Below are 16,438 nucleotides of genomic sequence, written 5' to 3'. Positions count from 1 at the left end.
AAGGACAGACGAGACGAGCTGGCGGTAAGACTTGGATGCAGACGAGACGATGACAACAAACACACGCTCGAGCCAAGATGTGAGATGTGATTGGCCGGCTGACGGCATGAAACATTGCGACATTAGCGTGATTATTATTGCGTTCTCGACACGGGCCACTCCTTCGAGAAGCTGGCAAGTAGACTTACTTTTACAGCTGTAGAGCACAAGCAGCGATGTTGTTTTCCGTGAACTGCTGCAGGATGGTAATGTATCGATGGCCCCTTCGTGTACGAAATAGACCGCGTCAAGTACACGCGATGCGAAGGTTTGAACCCCCCACAAACACGCCACATTTGTCAGCCACATCTTAAACAGCGAGTCATGTGTTGATGATATATGCAGAGCACTTGTCGCTTGTTTCTAAGCAGCACTAAACTTACGTATCTTCTAACACGTTGGTCGAAACAACTAACGGAGGACCACTACCATGGCAGACGTAGCACCTCCAGCATTCAAGAAGCGCGCCAACAAGAACTCGAACATACGCAAACGACCAGCAACAACAGCACTAGACGACTCAGCATCGGAATCAGACTACACAGATGACGACGAAGCGGGCATACGAGTCAAGAGGCGACGGAAAGAGGGCGTCAAAGTGGTAGGCGAAACCCAGCGACAATCACAGACTTTCAGCAAATCCACTGCCTTCGAAGCCGACCGCACAAAAGTCATAACAGCCAACGATGATGCGACCAAGTCTTCAAACTGGTACAACGAGGCCTCGAACGCTGCCGAAACCGTACGAGCCACAGCACGGCATTTGCGGGAAGAGAAGGAGTCCGGCGACGACAGCTACAAAGGCAGCTCGAAGTACTCCGACTTCATACAGAAGGACACGAATGGCTCGAGCAGACAAGTTGGTCCCGTGAAGACCTCGACGAACGTGCGGATGATCACGGTGACGGATTTCGCGCCAGACGTGTGTAAAGACTACAAGCAAACGGGCTTCTGCGGGTTCGGCGACAACTGCAAATACCTGCACATCCGCGAGGACTTCAAACAAGGCTGGCAACTCGACAAAGAATGGGAGAAAGCTGGCAAGGACAAGAAGCCTGGCAAGAAACCCGACGAACCGGACAGCGAGGAGAAGATGCTTGAGAATATCCCCTTCAAGTGCATTATCTGCAAGGAGGATTATAAGCGGCCTATCGTAACGAAATGTGGGCATTACTTTTGTGAGAAGTGTGCGATGGTGAGGTATATGAAGGAGAAGAAGAAGGGGTGTGCGAATTGTGGGGTTGATACGGGGGGGACGTTTAATGTGGCGAGGAGGCTTAAGGAGTTGCTTGAGAGGAAGAGGGAGAGGGAGGAGGCGAAGCAGAAGGAGGAGGAGGGTGGGGAGGGTGGGGAGGAGTAGATTTTGTATGAGTATGCATTCCTATCTAGCCGTGGTACTGCTGGGTTTAGATGCTGTCCAGTGTTGCAAATGCTGATATCGCGGGATGACTGCGTGGGCGACAGTAAATGAAGTCTCGAGACCTGACTCTAGTGATTGCAAGGCCGACTTCGTGTCATCATCGCTACTTTCCAGGGCAATAACTACCTGTCCTCCAATAATGTAGCAATTAATCGCGAGAGCCCATAGTACAGTACAGTACAGTACGGCACAATATACTCTGGCAAGGGCCACGGACTGCCGATTCCTCCGATGCCCGTTTGTCCCGGCACGCGGGTTACACAGCACGAGCCATATCGGCGGCTGAGACCTAGATCGACAGATCATGACGACAGAGTTTGTGCTCTCGAAACCACGAACAGGATGAGCGAACACCACGATGTGTATGGTGAGAACGGCTCGAAGCCTCGGACTCTTCGGCAAAACAACAAACAACATCTACATGAGTGATTCCAACCTTCACCAACGGTACAGGAGGGCAGAGGATCATATCCGGGTCGTTCTCAAACATATCCCGGCATCGTCCAATCCGTTGACTAGCTTGCTTTTGAAGGAGATCCTTAATGGTGCTGCTTAGCAAATCAGTCCCGTATAGATAGTGCAGGAGATCATAGAAGTTCCGAAAACGATTACTATTCGCTTCTGCCTACTTGCTTCTGTGACTCGTCTTCGCTGCCACAGTCCGCATCGCTGAATCTCGTTCCCAGCGCAGTGGCACGCGACATCCGGCAGAGCCCCAGGTACGATCTCCGTCGTGCAACTTCGTGGTCGGGTAAGCATCTCTAAGCACGCACCACTAGCAACGCAAGCCAAGGTCAGCAAAGAGAATCTCTCGCAATGGATACAGCCGAAGCAGCCATCGAAGCCGAAGTCGAACTCGACCAACAAGCCCTCGCCGAACGACGAGCACATAGACGAAGAGATGGCGAAAGAGCAGCACAGATTTCAAAAGGAGGAATAGACATCAACGTCGCGCACCGACAACGAGAAGACTACTATAATGGCGGTAATAATGCCTCAGACGATGCGGGCGAAGACTCGCCTTTGCTCCGCCAACTCACACCAGATGATCGACGGCCATCGTACGAGGTCGAGGATTACTCCCATCTACCCTGGTATCGCCGACCCAGCGTCTTCTGGATGCTCGGCCCCTTCCTCCTCATGACCCTAGCATTCGGCGGTTCGATCCCACCCAAGATCAACCTCACATTGGAGTTGATCTGTCGGCAATACATTTCTGAGCGCCAGCTCGCAGACCCAGCCTTCACAATGGTGCCCGTCGACTTCGGAAGTGGCGATAACGATCAATGCCGTATCCCCGAAGTTCAGTCCCGCGTAGCCCTCTTTACGCTGTGGGGGAGTCTGCTAGCGGGTGTCTTCTCGGCGATCACGAGTCCGAAGCTGGGTGCGTTGTCGGATAGGTATGGGCGCAAACCTATACTTATCTTCACCTCCATCGGCACGATCTGCGCGGAGATCATCACGATCTTTGCTGCTCTCTACCCGGAGACTTTCCCCGTAGATCTGCTGCTCGTGGGGTACGCCATTGACGGCCTCTTCGGGTCCTTCATCGTAGCCATGGCCATCGCGAATTCTTACGCTGCGGACTGCACACCGCCTCAGCTGCGGAACGTGGCGTTTGGATATTTCCATGGTTGCCTCTTCTCTGGTCTCGCGCTAGGTCCCATACTTGCTGGATACCTTGTGAAATGGACGGGACACATCGTAGTGGTATTTTACATCCTCCTCGCCGTCCACACCTTCTTCGTCCTCTTCATCGGCTTCGCAGTCCCGGAATCGCTGTCCAAGAAACGCCAATTCGCGTCCCGTGAGAAACACCGCAAGGAGCTGGCGGAACTTGGTCCAGCAAGCGATTGGGTCTGGTGGGGTCGTCAGGTCAACTTGCTCGAGCCCCTCAAGATCTTGTGGCCGACGGGTCGTCATTCCAGCTCGAAGCTGAGGTGGAACCTGATCGTCCTTGCGGCCGTGGATACCATTGCCTTTGGTGTTGCCATGGGCAGTATGACTTTAGTGCTGATTTACACGAACTACCAGTTCGGCTGGAAGACTTTCGAGTCCTCGCGGTTCATGAGTATTGTCAACAGCTCACGAGTCTTCTGTCTTATTGTCGTGTTACCGCTTATCACTCGCCTCGTGAGGGGGAAAGTGGATGCGAAGAAAAAGAATACGGGCTCTGATGATTTTGACCTTACCGTCATCCGGGTAGCGATCCTGTTCGATACGCTTGGGTACCTGGGCTATGCTCTTTCGAGGGACGCAGGACTGTTCATGCTTTCGGGTGTGGTGGCGGCTATTGGTGGGATTGGGTCACCTACTCTTCAGTCAGCGCTGACAAAACACGTCCCTGCGGACCAGACTGGACAATTGCTTGGTGCTAGTGGGCTGTTGCATGCGCTGGCCAGGGTGGTAGCCCCGACGGCGTTCAATGCAATCTACTCTGCTACGGTCGGCAAGTATACACAGACGGTCTTCGTATGTCTGGCCGCTACGTTCGGGTTGGCGTTCGTGATCAGTTGGTTTATTAGGCCACATGGTAAGCTTTCACCGGCATGCACTGATCTTGTGCGATGTCTTGCTAATTCTCTGTAGTCTACCTGGACCCCAGCGATATGAAAGACGAAGATGAGGAAGTCGACGAGACTACCAATGCCAGCGCCAACATACCGATTGTTTCGAGCATTGGAGCAGTGGTAACTTCCGTTGTTGGCAAGGTCGTGTCGGGTTGATGATCTTTGACTTGGTCTTTCACACCATACCGAGCATGCAAGGCGCAATGTATACATGATGGCTTAGACTTGTACGAGAAGACATGCAGCAGATTATTGTTGCCTTCGGAAGGTATCGTATTACGTCGTTGATCTCAACGTCCTCACGGGGACGATGGAGTACCTCTTAGCACATCCTGCACATCGCTGAACTGTGACGCATCTTGCGAGCGCGTACATATAGTCTCTCGGCTCGCGTGGCAAACTTATGAGTGACGGTCCACCTTGTGCGGTCGAGTCCTTCGTAGTGGTTGTGGTAGATGCGGCTTCAGTAGCTCTGAGCCCACTTCGTCTGTGATCAAGGAACGTGCGGTTATGTTTGGCCATGAGATCCGCGGTGCTGATTACTTGGTGTCCTCGGTTCTGTGTCTTGACATGAATATCCTGTATGGTATGGAGAGGAATGTGGGGCAATTTCTCCTGCTCTTGCCTCACCTGTTTTGGCAGGAATCGCACGATGCTAGCGCCGGCTGTCCCGCACGTGCTGCTTGCTTCATGGTGCTTGTCTCGCGGCTAATAGTTTGCATCACAGACGAAGATATCGCAATGTCTGATGATGAGAGCCGCTCAGGCTCGGATGGTTCGGGGTCTTCTGATGGAGAGGAGGATGTCGAGGCGACAGGCCTGATCGCGACGCGCGAGAAGCGGGCCACAGCTGGCAACCTGTACAGCTCACTGCGTGCCGAGATCGACGAGGATGACGCACTGAAGGACATTTTCCTGGAGGACGAAGAAGACGAGGGCGATTACGAGGGATCGGATAGTGGTGATGACGAAGGCGCTTTGGGGTCATCTTCAGACGAAGATGATGCTGGACCACAGCAGGAGGGACAAGCGGAGGATTTGACGGGCGAGAAGGAGTTGAAGAAGGCTGAACGCGTGCAACAGAGGCAGAAGAGGAAAGTGCAAGACGCGCGACTGAAATTACCGGCATGGCAGAAGAAGAAGGTGAAGCTGGCGGATGATGTCAAGACTGAGGACGGCGCGCCTACGAAGCCCAAGAAGAAGAGCGAGCGCACAAATTGGCTGCCTGGTGAAGAAGATGCGCCGAAGCGCCAGTCAAGACGCTCTCTGGCAGTTGCAAACCGTGAGGTGGTCCATGCCAACCTCAAGCAGTCGCACGAAAGATCTGAGAAGCAGCGCAAGGTTATGAAGCATGCGGCGGAAAAGGTCAAACAGAAGAAGCGACAGGAGATTAGTCAGGAGGATCGCATGAAGATGTGCGAGAGGATCTCTAGGCAGACGGACAAGGAGTTTGGGAGATGGGAGAGGGAGGAGGCGGAGCGACAGCGGACGAGGGACGAGCAGCTGGCCGCTAGCAGGAGGAGGGATATGGATGGGCCGTATATCAAGTACTACAGTGGAAGTGTCATCTGGAGGGATGGGAAGTTGGAGAGGAAGAGGGTCGAACATGGGAGTATGGATGTTACGACTATTCCGGATGAGCCGAAGCAGCCTGCTTTTGAGCTTGTCGTCAAATCAGATCATACTTCAGGGACGATATCAGCGAATCAGCCAGCTTCGAGTACGAGCCCATCGACCTCAGCAGCCCCTCAGCCAGTTGTCGCATCCTCAAGCAAAGTCGCAAGCACGGAAACATCGTTGCCGACCCCATCTGACCCACCAGCTCCTTGGCTGTCTGGCATTCACGAGTATGCTTCGCAGACTTATTCCGTGCCTTCCATTCCAATCCCAATTCCACAGCCAGCCTCGTCGGATGCCGTCAGCGAGAAAGCCGCTGGGAAACGACGGGAGCTCATATCAGAAGGGCCACAAGCAACCACACCCACATTACCTGCAGCACCACCGGCATCGTCTTCGACACCGGCAACCTACCACGGCTGGCCGCCCGGCTCGCAGCAATTCGCAATCAACCTCCCGGCACCTCCAGCTCCTCCTACCGTCCGAGAACAAGCTCAAAGATCTCTAGTAATACTAGAAAAATTCGAAGGTCTCGAGCCAGTATCTTCCAAGCGGACCGCAAAATCAGCCACCATACCAGGAGCCGCCGCCACTGAAACAGCCAACGCTCTCATCCCCGATGCCTTCCCCGCCTTCAACGCCGACGAACTCCGTTATCTCCTCGCCAAACAGTCTACCCGCCGTGCCGCCGTCTCAAACATGCCCGCGCCGCCGGAGAAGCCGCATTGCTCTCTTATCCCTTCGAAGGTGGCGAGTTACCGTGATCCGAATACCGGGCTGCCGTACTTGGATCTGCAGTGTTATAAGATCATTCAGAGGGTGTTGGCGGGAGGCTGTCAGTGGAGTCCAGTTTTGGGGTGTTGGGTTGGCCCTAGCTATGGTGTTATGGGTAGGCCGGCCGTGGGAGTGCCTACAGGGTTTGGGGCACCGGGACCTAGGGTCGGTGGGGGCAATGCTGATGGTTGACAAGATATCCATCTACGCAAAAGGTGGGCATTGGCACGTCGGGGACGCTCGATGCTACCAGTAGGCGAGCTCTATTGGCGGGTTACTTTGAAGTATCTATCTTCGCGACCAGTACCAACCGACTGCCATCAGAGTCACAAGAGCAGGTATTACCTTACTACCAATCCTTACCGCCGCCCTCCTCAAGCTCTTGGCAATATATAGTTGAATCTTCTCCTGCACAATTTTCGTCTCATTGACCCTCGGAAACGGCACGTTAGGCACTTCCTTACCTAGAAACTTACACAATGGTTCCCAGCCATGCTCAAGATCAAACATCAACAGTTTATCTTCCGGCGCCAAACGCTTCACATTCTCATAGTGCTGCCTATAGGTCGCTCTTGCATTCTCCCTCCATTGATCGAAGAAATGCCCGTTATCCCAGAACGCCCTGGTGCCGTGCGGATAAGTGACGCCAAAGACATGCCAGGCCATAAGGTCTGTCTGCATCGCATACTGGCGCAAGAACTCCGGGCTCAGCACCGCCGCATACGGAATCGCCGGGCTCGCCGAACCCGCTATCACGGTCTCTGAGAAACTCTTATACCATTTCTCTTCGTCTCGCTCGACTAAGATGATCTTGGCTTCGGGATAGGCGAGTATGAGTTCCTCGGCGAAGACGAAGGCGGGTTGGTCTACGCAGGCGCTCCAGGAACCGAGGAGTTGGTCGAATTCTGCTCGGGTATAGGGGGATGAGGTGGTGGTTTCGGGGGCGAATTTAGCGCGCAGGGCGTCGGTCCACATTGCCATGTCGAGGGTGTTTTGCGCCATGGTTATGTTGTGCCAGGTTGGTATGCCTAGGATCTCTAGGGCGGCTTTGAGGGCTTGGGAAACATTTTTAGCTGCGATGTGGTGATGTTTGTGCTGTTGTGGACGGCATGTTGTGCTTACTCATTGTTCCTGTCCTCGACCATCCCAGTGATAGCACTTCCATTGGCACTGTACGAACCCGTTGTCGAGGGTCGTCATCGTGCTGGACGTAGATGTGCGAGTGCTGAACTGACTTCGATGCCATGTCTTTGGCACTGGCTTGTAATACATCTTAGCCAGAGTGACAGACGTACAAGGTCTATATACGTTGTTTTCTAATCGTCTGTAGCAGCGTGGTGCGGCTGAAGCCTGAGAGCATTGCTTGTGGAAAACAGCTAATATCGGACCCACTTGGATTCTAGGGCTGCCAGTTGTAAGTCGCCTTTGCACACGCTGTCACCATTATCTGATTGGACCGTGAGATGTTCGCGAACATAATCTTTGACGACATATATTGGTCAATATATCGTCGTTGTTTGACCTTGCTTTTCGGACCTGTTACATGATACTCGCAGGCAAAGACTATCGACACAGATTCTAAGCTGCACAAGGGTAGGGTCTTGTAGATCCCAATAGTATATTGGTGATAATGGCGAATGGAGGGCCATGACCGACCGATTCAATGTATTACTGAGTTGCTACGTTCGTTGGCCTTCCGAACACTGTAGAGAGCTTGCACATTTGCTTTGCGCTCAAGTAGACACTTTGTACACAACGCTTCACGTTGCCGTAGGGAACACGCGCTTCAGCAAGACGTTGCGACTACCGTCTCGTCTCGAGGACTTTAGTGTCTTAGTCAGCAAGCTCACAATGAAAAACGTAAGGACTTTGACCACAGCTTTCGTAGACGAAGGGGCGCTCTACTTCGAACGCCAAGCAGTCATTTGTTGCATGGGCGCGAATTGTTTGGTTTCGTCCCGTGCCACGAGTTCGCGCTCAACAAGTCAAGTTAGCATCGCTACCGTGAAGACGGCGACGGTATACTGCCATGGTCGAAGCTACGGACAGTCGATGAAGGTACATACGACCCAATAGTCTTCCAATGGCAGTGGAGCGGCGTGTCAATGATGGGATAGTCGTAGCGCTATCTCACGAGAATCTCCTCTAGGATCATGGAGACTACGCCATTGCTGAGCAGCGGTGTGATATGAGGATCGCACGATGCCCGTTAAACGACCATGCAACAAATGGAGGCAGTAATCCTTTGCACTTGGGTTGTACAGACATTACTGCGGCTTTGGGCGTTTCAAACTGTGCCGTCCGACTTACTCGCTATCGTCATATGTGAAATCCTTGCAATGCGTGTGCTGAGTCGTCACCAGGTCAGGAAGGCCAACGTCTTCAGATCATCTGGGACCCCAGTGTCACACAAGGAAAAACACTCCGCACAACACAATTGGTAGGTGAGAGAAGCATGATGGCCTGCGACATCAAGAGACTACTCTTGCAGCCGCTAATGGCCGGGGGTATATGACAGTATTCGCGGAAGACATATACGCAATGCCAAGGAATAGGACGCGAATGCCCATCGTGGCAAGAGAGCTTGTCAAGTATTGTAGCACAAGAGCGATGTGAAATCACCTATCGCTGCCACGGTTCACAAGGCATATCATCTGCACCCGCCGGGACTACTGAAGAGCCACACCCTCGCAGAGAAAGAACCTCAAGGACGACAGTTTCGGGCTTATAATGAGGAAGGCAGCATGGCTATGAGGCAGTTCCGTCCATGAGGCGACCAGGATTCAGGTCGTCATGGATGGCATGAGTTCGCATCCTGCAGAAGGCAGAGGATAGCGGTAGGTGTCGTCGTGGTAGAACCGCACACAGACCCTCCGACGGATGGCCCTGATTGATGATTGCAAACTCGCGAATCCGTAAACCATAGTCCGAATTAAGCATTGTACACCCGTCCACCCGGAACGTGGAAGATGCGGCTGCCGCACAGGACGAGTCAAGCGGATCGTACCTATCCGTTTACTCGACTCGTCCAAATATAAACCTTCTCTACAGCGTGGCAGGAGCTTGGCACTTCTGATGTCACCAGAGCTTCCGCTCTCCCACTCCATAGCGTGAACCTTCTTCACAGCAGACTTTCGGACGAGGTCGACACCGGCATCCGAAAAATGTCTCTCAGCCATAAGAATTGGTCGGCTCGGTTTCACAGCCAAACTTTTGACTTTTGCGTAATACTACAGCTATCAGAGTCGCCTGTGTAGTGTCTCTGCTCTGCATAACCAGGAATTATGCTTACCTCGGAAACAGGCCACTGGGCTTCTGTCGGCCATGTTGCACCTCAACCACCAATAATGAAAAGCTTCCGCGGAGAGAGGTCGAGAACTGGTGCGAAAGCCCAATGCTCAACGAAATCACATCCGTTCTGTTCCAGCTATGTCGTATGCCATGGCTTTCTGCTTACCTCAGAGTGTGGTGGCATTTGTGCAAGGTTATGGTTTGGCTGAGCGCGTTCTCATATAGCTGCTCTTCGTCCCTAAATGCGACTGGCGATCATTGTTCATAGACTTCTCGACTTTCAGCTGCAGTAGGCTGTCAGAAGCCGCAGCTTCTACTCTAGCAGCGAGTACTCAGTCAACATGACCTCACCTGCTGGAATCATCAGGACTTCTTCCGGACGACAAACATATGCACCTGATGGATTGACGAGCGACAATGGCTTGGACGAAAAGGCCGACATCAAGCCGCATCAAGACTCGACTGGTTCGCATGGCCTCAGCGATGACGACTCTCGCACGGAAGCCGGATACTTCGACGGGGAAGGTAAAGAAACCATCGAGAAGGCAGTGGATGGTGAGGATAGCTCCGAAAACGAGGATGGCATATTTGAGCCCATTCATCCTGGCGACGAAGCCACATTACGTCGATTGGCGACTCAATTGTCTCGAACACAGTCTTCAAGACATGCCCCGTCAAGACGCAGCAGCACTAACAACAGTGCGCTGGAGAGGAAAGATACACTGGCAGGACTTGAGCTTAACGACCCAGTATTCGACCCAAGCTCACCGAAGTTCGACCTCTACAAATATCTTCGGATGTTCATAAAGCTGAACGAGGATGAGAACATCAAGATCAAGCGTGCTGGCATAGTGTTCAAAGACGTCAATGTCAAAGGTACCGGCGCAGCACTCAATTTACAGAGTAATGTCGGGAGCTTGTTCATGTCGCCATTGCGATTCAAGGAGAACTTTAGCTTCGGCAGCAAGCCTTCGAAGCACATTCTACGGCAATTCAACGGGCTTCTCAGGAGCGGTGAGCTACTCATCGTTCTGGGCAGACCGGGTTCCGGCTGTAGCACATTCTTGAAGACGCTTTGTGGTGAGCTACATGGCCTGGAGCTTGATAAGAAGTCGACTGTCAACTACAATGGTATCCCTCAGAAACAGATGATGAAGGAGTTCTTTGGTGATGTTGTCTACAATCGTGCGTACTTTTCATTGAGAGGTTTTGACTCATTGCTGATTCTCGCTCATAGAGGAGGTCGACAAACACTTCCCACACTTGACCGTCGGCGAGACTCTGGAGCATGCTGCGGCATTGAGGACCCCAGACCGACGTCCACTCGACGTCACAAGGAAGCAGCTCGTCAAGCACATTGTACAAGTTGTGATGGCGGTTTATGGACTCTCGCATACATATAACACCAAAGTCGGCAATGACTTCGTTCGTGGGGTGTCCGGCGGTGAACGCAAACGTGTCAGTATTGCGGAGATGACACTTGCAGGTTCACCCATTGCTGCGTGGGACAACAGCACTCGAGGATTAGACAGCGCAACCGCACTTTCGTTTGTGAAAGCGCTGCGTCTGTCATCGAACATCGCTAGCGCTACCTATGCCGTTGCAATCTACCAGGCTAGTCAAGCTATCTACGACCTTTTCGATCGAGCAGTAGTGCTGTACGAAGGCAGACAGATATATTACGGCCCTGCTAAGCACGCAAAGATATACTTCGAGGAGATGGGCTGGTTCTGTCCACAACGACAAACAACTGGTGACTTTCTCACCAGCGTGACGAACCCATCTGAGCGACAAGCTCGCGACGGCTTCGAAAATAAGGTGCCACGGACACCAGACGAGTTCGAGGCGTACTGGCAGCGCAGCAAGGAGTTCGCAAATCTTCAGAAGGACATTCAGCAGTACGAGCAAGACTATCCTCATGGCAACGAGGGCGAGCTGCAAGGTCTACGAGAAGTGAAGAACGATCAGCAGGCCAAGCACGTTCGACCAAAATCGCCATATATGGTCAGCACCGGCATGCAAGTCAGTCTGAACGCCAAGAGAGCATATCATCGCATGATGAACGACAAGGCATCCACCTTCACTCCGGTCATAGGCAATATTATCATGTCCTTGATCATTGGTTCCGTGTTCTTCAACACTCCCGACGCAACAGCCGGTTTCCAGTCGAAAGGAGCTGTTCTGTTCTTTGCTGTGCTGCTGAACGCTTTATCCGCCATTGCTGAGATCAACAGCCTTTACTCGCAGAGACCCATTGTCGAAAAGCACAAATCGTATGCGTTCTATCATCCGTGGACTGAGGCTTTCGCTGGAATTGGCACGTCTTGCAGGAACTTACTCTCCCGGCCTTCGCTAACCCATCTGCAGTACTGGATATACCTATCAAATTCATGCAGGCCGTGTGCTTCAACGTGATACTATACTTCATGGCCGGACTCCGTCGAGAACCCTCGCAGTTCTTCATATTCTTCCTGATCGCCTTCGTCTCCACATTCGTTATGTCGGCAGTAAGTCTGGATGAAATCTCGCATGTGCATGAACTATCGACACTGACAAGTGCAATAGGTCTTCCGTACTTTGGCGGCTATCACGAAAACGATCTCCCAGGCCATGGCCTTGGCTGGAGTTCTGGTGCTTGCAATCGTGGTCTACACTGGCTTCACGATACCGGTGCCTTATATGCACCCATGGTTCTCCTGGATACGGTTCTTGAACCCAGGTATGTCTTGCAGCCACTTTTATCACTTTCAAACGTTCGCTACAAGACCTGGAGACAAATCCTCCATCGTCTTGGTACTATTGAAGCATTGAGATCTCGAAGCTAACCATGGACAGTTTTCTACGCCTTCGAGATCCTGATCGCAAACGAGTTCCATGGCAGGCAGTTTACCTGCTCACAATTTATACCTGGATACACGCCATTGCCTGGCAACTCGTTCATCTGCTCCTCGAAAGGCGCAATCGCTGGTGTGCGCACCGTCAGTGGCGACGATTATATCCAGGCATCTTACACCTACACCTACGCTCACGTCTGGCGCAATTTCGGCATTCTCCTTGCCTTCCTGATCGGCTTCCTTACGTTGTACTTCGTGGCAGTAGAGCTCAACTCGTCGACAAGCTCGACTGCAGAAGTCTTGGTGTTTCGTCGCGGTCACGTGCCCAAGTACATGCAAGAGAGTGACAAGAAAGCGGACGACGAAGAGCTCGCAGCGCCCGAGAAAGGTGTGGCGACGAAGGAAGAGGAAGGTAAAGACGACGTAAATGCCATCCCGCCCCAGACAGATATCTTCACATGGCGGAACGTCAAGTATGACATTGAGATCAAGGGCGAGCCACGAACACTACTGGACAACGTCTCTGGCTGGGTGAAACCGGGCACACTAACAGCTCTCATGGGTACATCTGGTGCTGGAAAGACTACTCTGCTTGATGTGAGTCTCCAATGAACGCACATTTCCAGATCTCGCTAATAGCGCTCCAGACACTTGCGCAACGTACGACGATGGGTGTAGTCACGGGCGACATGTTTGTCAACGGAAAGGAACTAGATGGTAGCTTCCAGCGCAAGACTGGTTATGGTGAGACACACTCCATCTAGTCTGGGCTTGACATGTGCTGACATGCAGTGAATAGTGCAACAACAAGATCTGCATCTGGAAACATCGACCGTACGAGAGTCGCTTCGCTTTTCAGCGATGCTTCGGCAGCCCAAGACGGTCAGCAAGAAGGAGAAATACGACTATGTCGAAGACGTTATTAAGATGCTCGGTATGGAAGACTTCGCGGAAGCGGTCGTGGGTGTTCCAGGCGAAGGACTTAACGTCGAGCAGCGCAAGTTGTTGACCATCGGTGTCGAGCTCGCTGCGAAGCCAAAGCTGTTGTTATTCTTGGACGAGCCGACATCTGGACTGGACTCCCAATCGTCATGGGCGATTTGCGCTTTCTTGCGCAAGCTCGCCGATAGTGGACAGGTCTGTTCTCATGCTGAAGATCGATTGCAACCCCACTGACTGACTGTGACATAGGCCGTGCTATGCACCATCCATCAGCCCTCCGCCATCCTATTTGAGCAATTCGATAGACTGCTGTTCCTTCGCAAAGGAGGTCAGACGGTCTACTTCGGCGACCTTGGCAAGAGCTCCCGGACTCTTCTTGATTATTTTGAGCAGAATGGTGCCAGAGCATGCGCGGAGGACGAGAACCCTGCTGAGTACATGCTCGAGATTGCGGCGAGCAAAGACATCGATTGGCATGAGACATGGAAATCGAGCTCCGAAGCTCAGGGCATTTTCGATGGCATTGATAAGATCCACGAAGAGACCGCACACATGGAGAACAAGGATGATGATCCTACTGCTCACAATGAGTTCGCGATGCCATTCACTACGCAGCTCTACGAGGTTACATACCGAGTCTTCCAGCAGTAAGTTCCCGCGGCTCAAGGTCGGCACTTGGCATATTATTAACACTTGGCAGGTACTGGCGTATGCCCTCCTACATCATGGCGAAGTTTTTGCTTGGTCTTGCCTCTGGATTGTTCATCGGGTTCTCCTTCTACAACGCTGATAACAGCCAGCAAGGCATGCAAAACGTCCTCTACGGCCTTTTCATGGTCAGCTCGATATTCAGCACCATTGTTCAGCAAATCATGCCGCTTTTCGTGACGCAGCGATCGCTCTACGAGGTTCGAGAACGACCGAGCAAGGCTTACTCCTGGAAAGCCTTCTTGTGCGCCAACATCATTGTTGAATGGCCATATCAAATGATTGTTGGGATTCTGGTTTTCGCTACGTTCTACTACCCCATCGTTGGCATCCAGGACTCCGAACGACAAGGCCTGGTCCTCGTACTCTGCATAGTGTTCTTCATCTACGCAGCGACGTTCGCACATTTATGTATCGCCGCTCTTCCGGATGCTCAGACGGCCGGTAGCATTGTCACCATCCTATTTGCTATGACTTTGATCTTCAACGGTGTTATGCAATCTCCCTCAGCACTCCCTGGCTTCTGGATCTTCATGTATCGGGTATCCCCTCTTACATACTGGGTTGGAGGTATGGCAGATGCGATGCTTTACGGCCGTCCGGTGCAGTGCTCCAGCGATGAGACTAGTGTTTTCAACCCCCCAAGCGGCCAGACCTGCGGCTCATACATGGCGGCATATCTGACCCAAGCACCTGGTACGCTCCAGAACCCGGACGCAACGTCAGACTGCCAATACTGCGCTCTACGCTCTGCCAACCAATTCCTGGCCGGTGTCAATATATCCTGGGCGGACAGATGGCGTGACTTTGGCCTGATGTGGGTGTACGTTGGGTTCAACGTCATGGGCGTCATCTTCTTGTACTGGTACTTCCGCGTCCGCAAATCGAGCGGCAAGAAGTCCGTCGGTTTCCGTGGCAGGATGGGCCAGCTCAAGCAAAGCTTCGACAACATCTACAAGACCAGGGCCAAGGTCAACAAGAGCAACGCGCAGGTGTTCTGATCTTCTGCTGTTACATCTTCCTCTTTCTAGCATTTGGTCTTAGCCTTGGGTTCTAGCGTTCGACTTTAGCGTTCGACCCTGATAGTTTAATGATGATTTCGAAACATTAAATACCCGATATTTCCCATCGACACATCGCCTCTGCGTTCCATCGAGCAGGAAACGTCGTCGCTAGACGAGCAGGTGTCCTGCAGCTTGTACATGCACGTATCCTTAGCCTCAACAGAGGCCAACAATGGTAGCTCGTTCAGCCTTTTCTAGCCTGAAGTCATGGACCGCGTAGTAAGCCCTCGCTGCGAGACTCTACGGTGAGACGTGTAACTGTGACTTTGTGCGCATCCCGAGAGGTTGACTCGCCTCGACATGTTTATGACCGTGCTGATCTGGGCTTATAGAGTAGCACCCACCTCTCATGCTGGCGACGGTGGCAACCTTGACGGACAGTCTGAGTTCCTTCGGTCCATGCGTAGAGCTTTTGTTGCTGACGGCGACAGAGATATTCTGCCAGAGATGTGCCAGAAATCATACCCAAGATAGCGTAGCGCTTAGGCTTCGAAGCCGTTCACAGCCCTCCTTGTATAGCGAAGGAGGCGAGGATCAGAGCCAGAGCATTGATGATTCCCCAAGACAGCGGTACCCAGGTCGACATCCGAAAGTAACCCACCGTGTAGACGCCACCAAGTCTGAATGACACTATTAGCACTGCCTAAGTTCCAATACGGTCGCCAACTCACAGTCCACCAACAACATTGCCAGCAATCAATGCTTCGACGCCCCCAATAAGCAAATATAGGATGGGCACGATCCAGATGACTTTCCAATTCTTGGTCTGCATTACCACGGCATAGCCGGCGGCAGCCATGTGTACGCCGACTACGCAGATCAGTGTCCAGTATAATGTAAAGCGCCACATAGACGTGGCATCATACAAGTAGGCAGTCTGTGTTCCGCTGATGGGGAAGGGCCAGTAGAGTGATGGGAAGGGTGGCGGCGTGTAGCCTACCGGTTTGCCATTTACTACGATCTTCAGGAATGTGTCACTGTGATAATGTTAGATTGTTGGTCTGGATTCTAGCATTCTGAAACGTATATTGAGCGTACCTCATCTTGTGCGACTGCACAGGCTATGGCCAAGATTTTTCTTTCGTCAATGTCTCAATGTTGGCCGACTTTGGCCAGAGAGGGTGTGGTCATTGGCATCTATGCAGCTTTTGGCGACAGCTGAGTCGTTGAATCTGTTCG

The 16,438-nt window shown here is 52.4% G+C and overlaps 7 protein-coding genes across 7 annotated transcripts; 5 read left to right on the top strand and 2 right to left on the bottom strand.

Annotated features, from left to right (window-relative positions):
* Positions 1–469: 469 nt before the first annotated feature.
* Positions 470–1,399, top strand: CWC24 (RNA-splicing factor; the record flags this gene model as incomplete). The annotated part of the gene is made up of 1 exon (XM_064839857.1): positions 470–1,399. The coding sequence occupies one exon, from the start codon at positions 470–472 to the stop codon at positions 1,397–1,399; it is 930 nt and encodes a 309-aa protein (XP_064692616.1).
* Positions 1,400–2,275: 876 nt separating this feature from the next.
* Positions 2,276–4,185, top strand: LTS14_007164 (uncharacterized protein; the record flags this gene model as incomplete). Its single annotated transcript, XM_064839856.1, has 2 exons — positions 2,276–3,992; positions 4,049–4,185. The coding sequence occupies 2 exons, from the start codon at positions 2,276–2,278 to the stop codon at positions 4,183–4,185; spliced, it is 1,854 nt and encodes a 617-aa protein (XP_064692615.1).
* Positions 4,186–4,539: 354 nt separating this feature from the next.
* LTS14_007163 (uncharacterized protein) lies at positions 4,540–6,612 on the top strand (the record flags this gene model as incomplete). Its single annotated transcript, XM_064839855.1, has 2 exons — positions 4,540–4,615; positions 4,745–6,612. The coding sequence occupies 2 exons, from the start codon at positions 4,540–4,542 to the stop codon at positions 6,610–6,612; spliced, it is 1,944 nt and encodes a 647-aa protein (XP_064692614.1).
* Positions 6,613–6,708: 96 nt separating this feature from the next.
* Positions 6,709–7,422, bottom strand: LTS14_007162 (uncharacterized protein; the record flags this gene model as incomplete). The annotated part of the gene is given in 2 exon segments (XM_064839854.1): positions 6,709–6,884; positions 6,897–7,422. The coding sequence occupies 2 exon segments, from the start codon at positions 7,420–7,422 to the stop codon at positions 6,709–6,711; spliced, it is 702 nt and encodes a 233-aa protein (XP_064692613.1).
* Positions 7,423–10,052: 2,630 nt separating this feature from the next.
* LTS14_007161 (uncharacterized protein) lies at positions 10,053–12,126 on the top strand (the record flags this gene model as incomplete). The annotated part of the gene is made up of 2 exons (XM_064839853.1): positions 10,053–10,896; positions 10,949–12,126. 2 exons carry the CDS (start codon positions 10,053–10,055, stop codon positions 12,124–12,126), a joined length of 2,022 nt encoding a protein of 673 aa, XP_064692612.1.
* An 11-nt stretch (positions 12,127–12,137) lies between these two features.
* On the top strand, positions 12,138–15,196 carry LTS14_007160 (uncharacterized protein; the record flags this gene model as incomplete). The annotated part of the gene is made up of 7 exons (XM_064839852.1): positions 12,138–12,218; positions 12,277–12,430; positions 12,547–13,142; positions 13,193–13,289; positions 13,345–13,682; positions 13,737–14,134; positions 14,188–15,196. 7 exons carry the CDS (start codon positions 12,138–12,140, stop codon positions 15,194–15,196), a joined length of 2,673 nt encoding a protein of 890 aa, XP_064692611.1.
* A 562-nt stretch (positions 15,197–15,758) lies between these two features.
* On the bottom strand, positions 15,759–16,058 carry PFS2_2 (pre-mRNA cleavage and polyadenylation factor (CPF) complex subunit; the record flags this gene model as incomplete). Its single annotated transcript, XM_064839851.1, has 2 exons — positions 15,759–15,879; positions 15,931–16,058. 2 exons carry the CDS (start codon positions 16,056–16,058, stop codon positions 15,759–15,761), a joined length of 249 nt encoding a protein of 82 aa, XP_064692610.1.
* Between the last annotated feature and the right edge of the window lie 380 nt (positions 16,059–16,438).

This window comes from Recurvomyces mirabilis (genome assembly GCF_035927965.1).
Source record: "Recurvomyces mirabilis strain CCFEE 5264 chromosome Unknown scaffold_19, whole genome shotgun sequence".
Lineage (NCBI taxonomy): Eukaryota > Fungi > Ascomycota > Dothideomycetes > Mycosphaerellales > Teratosphaeriaceae > Recurvomyces > Recurvomyces mirabilis.
The sequence above is the reverse complement of the archived record's forward strand: the minus strand, read 5'-3'. Positions and strand labels throughout refer to the sequence as shown.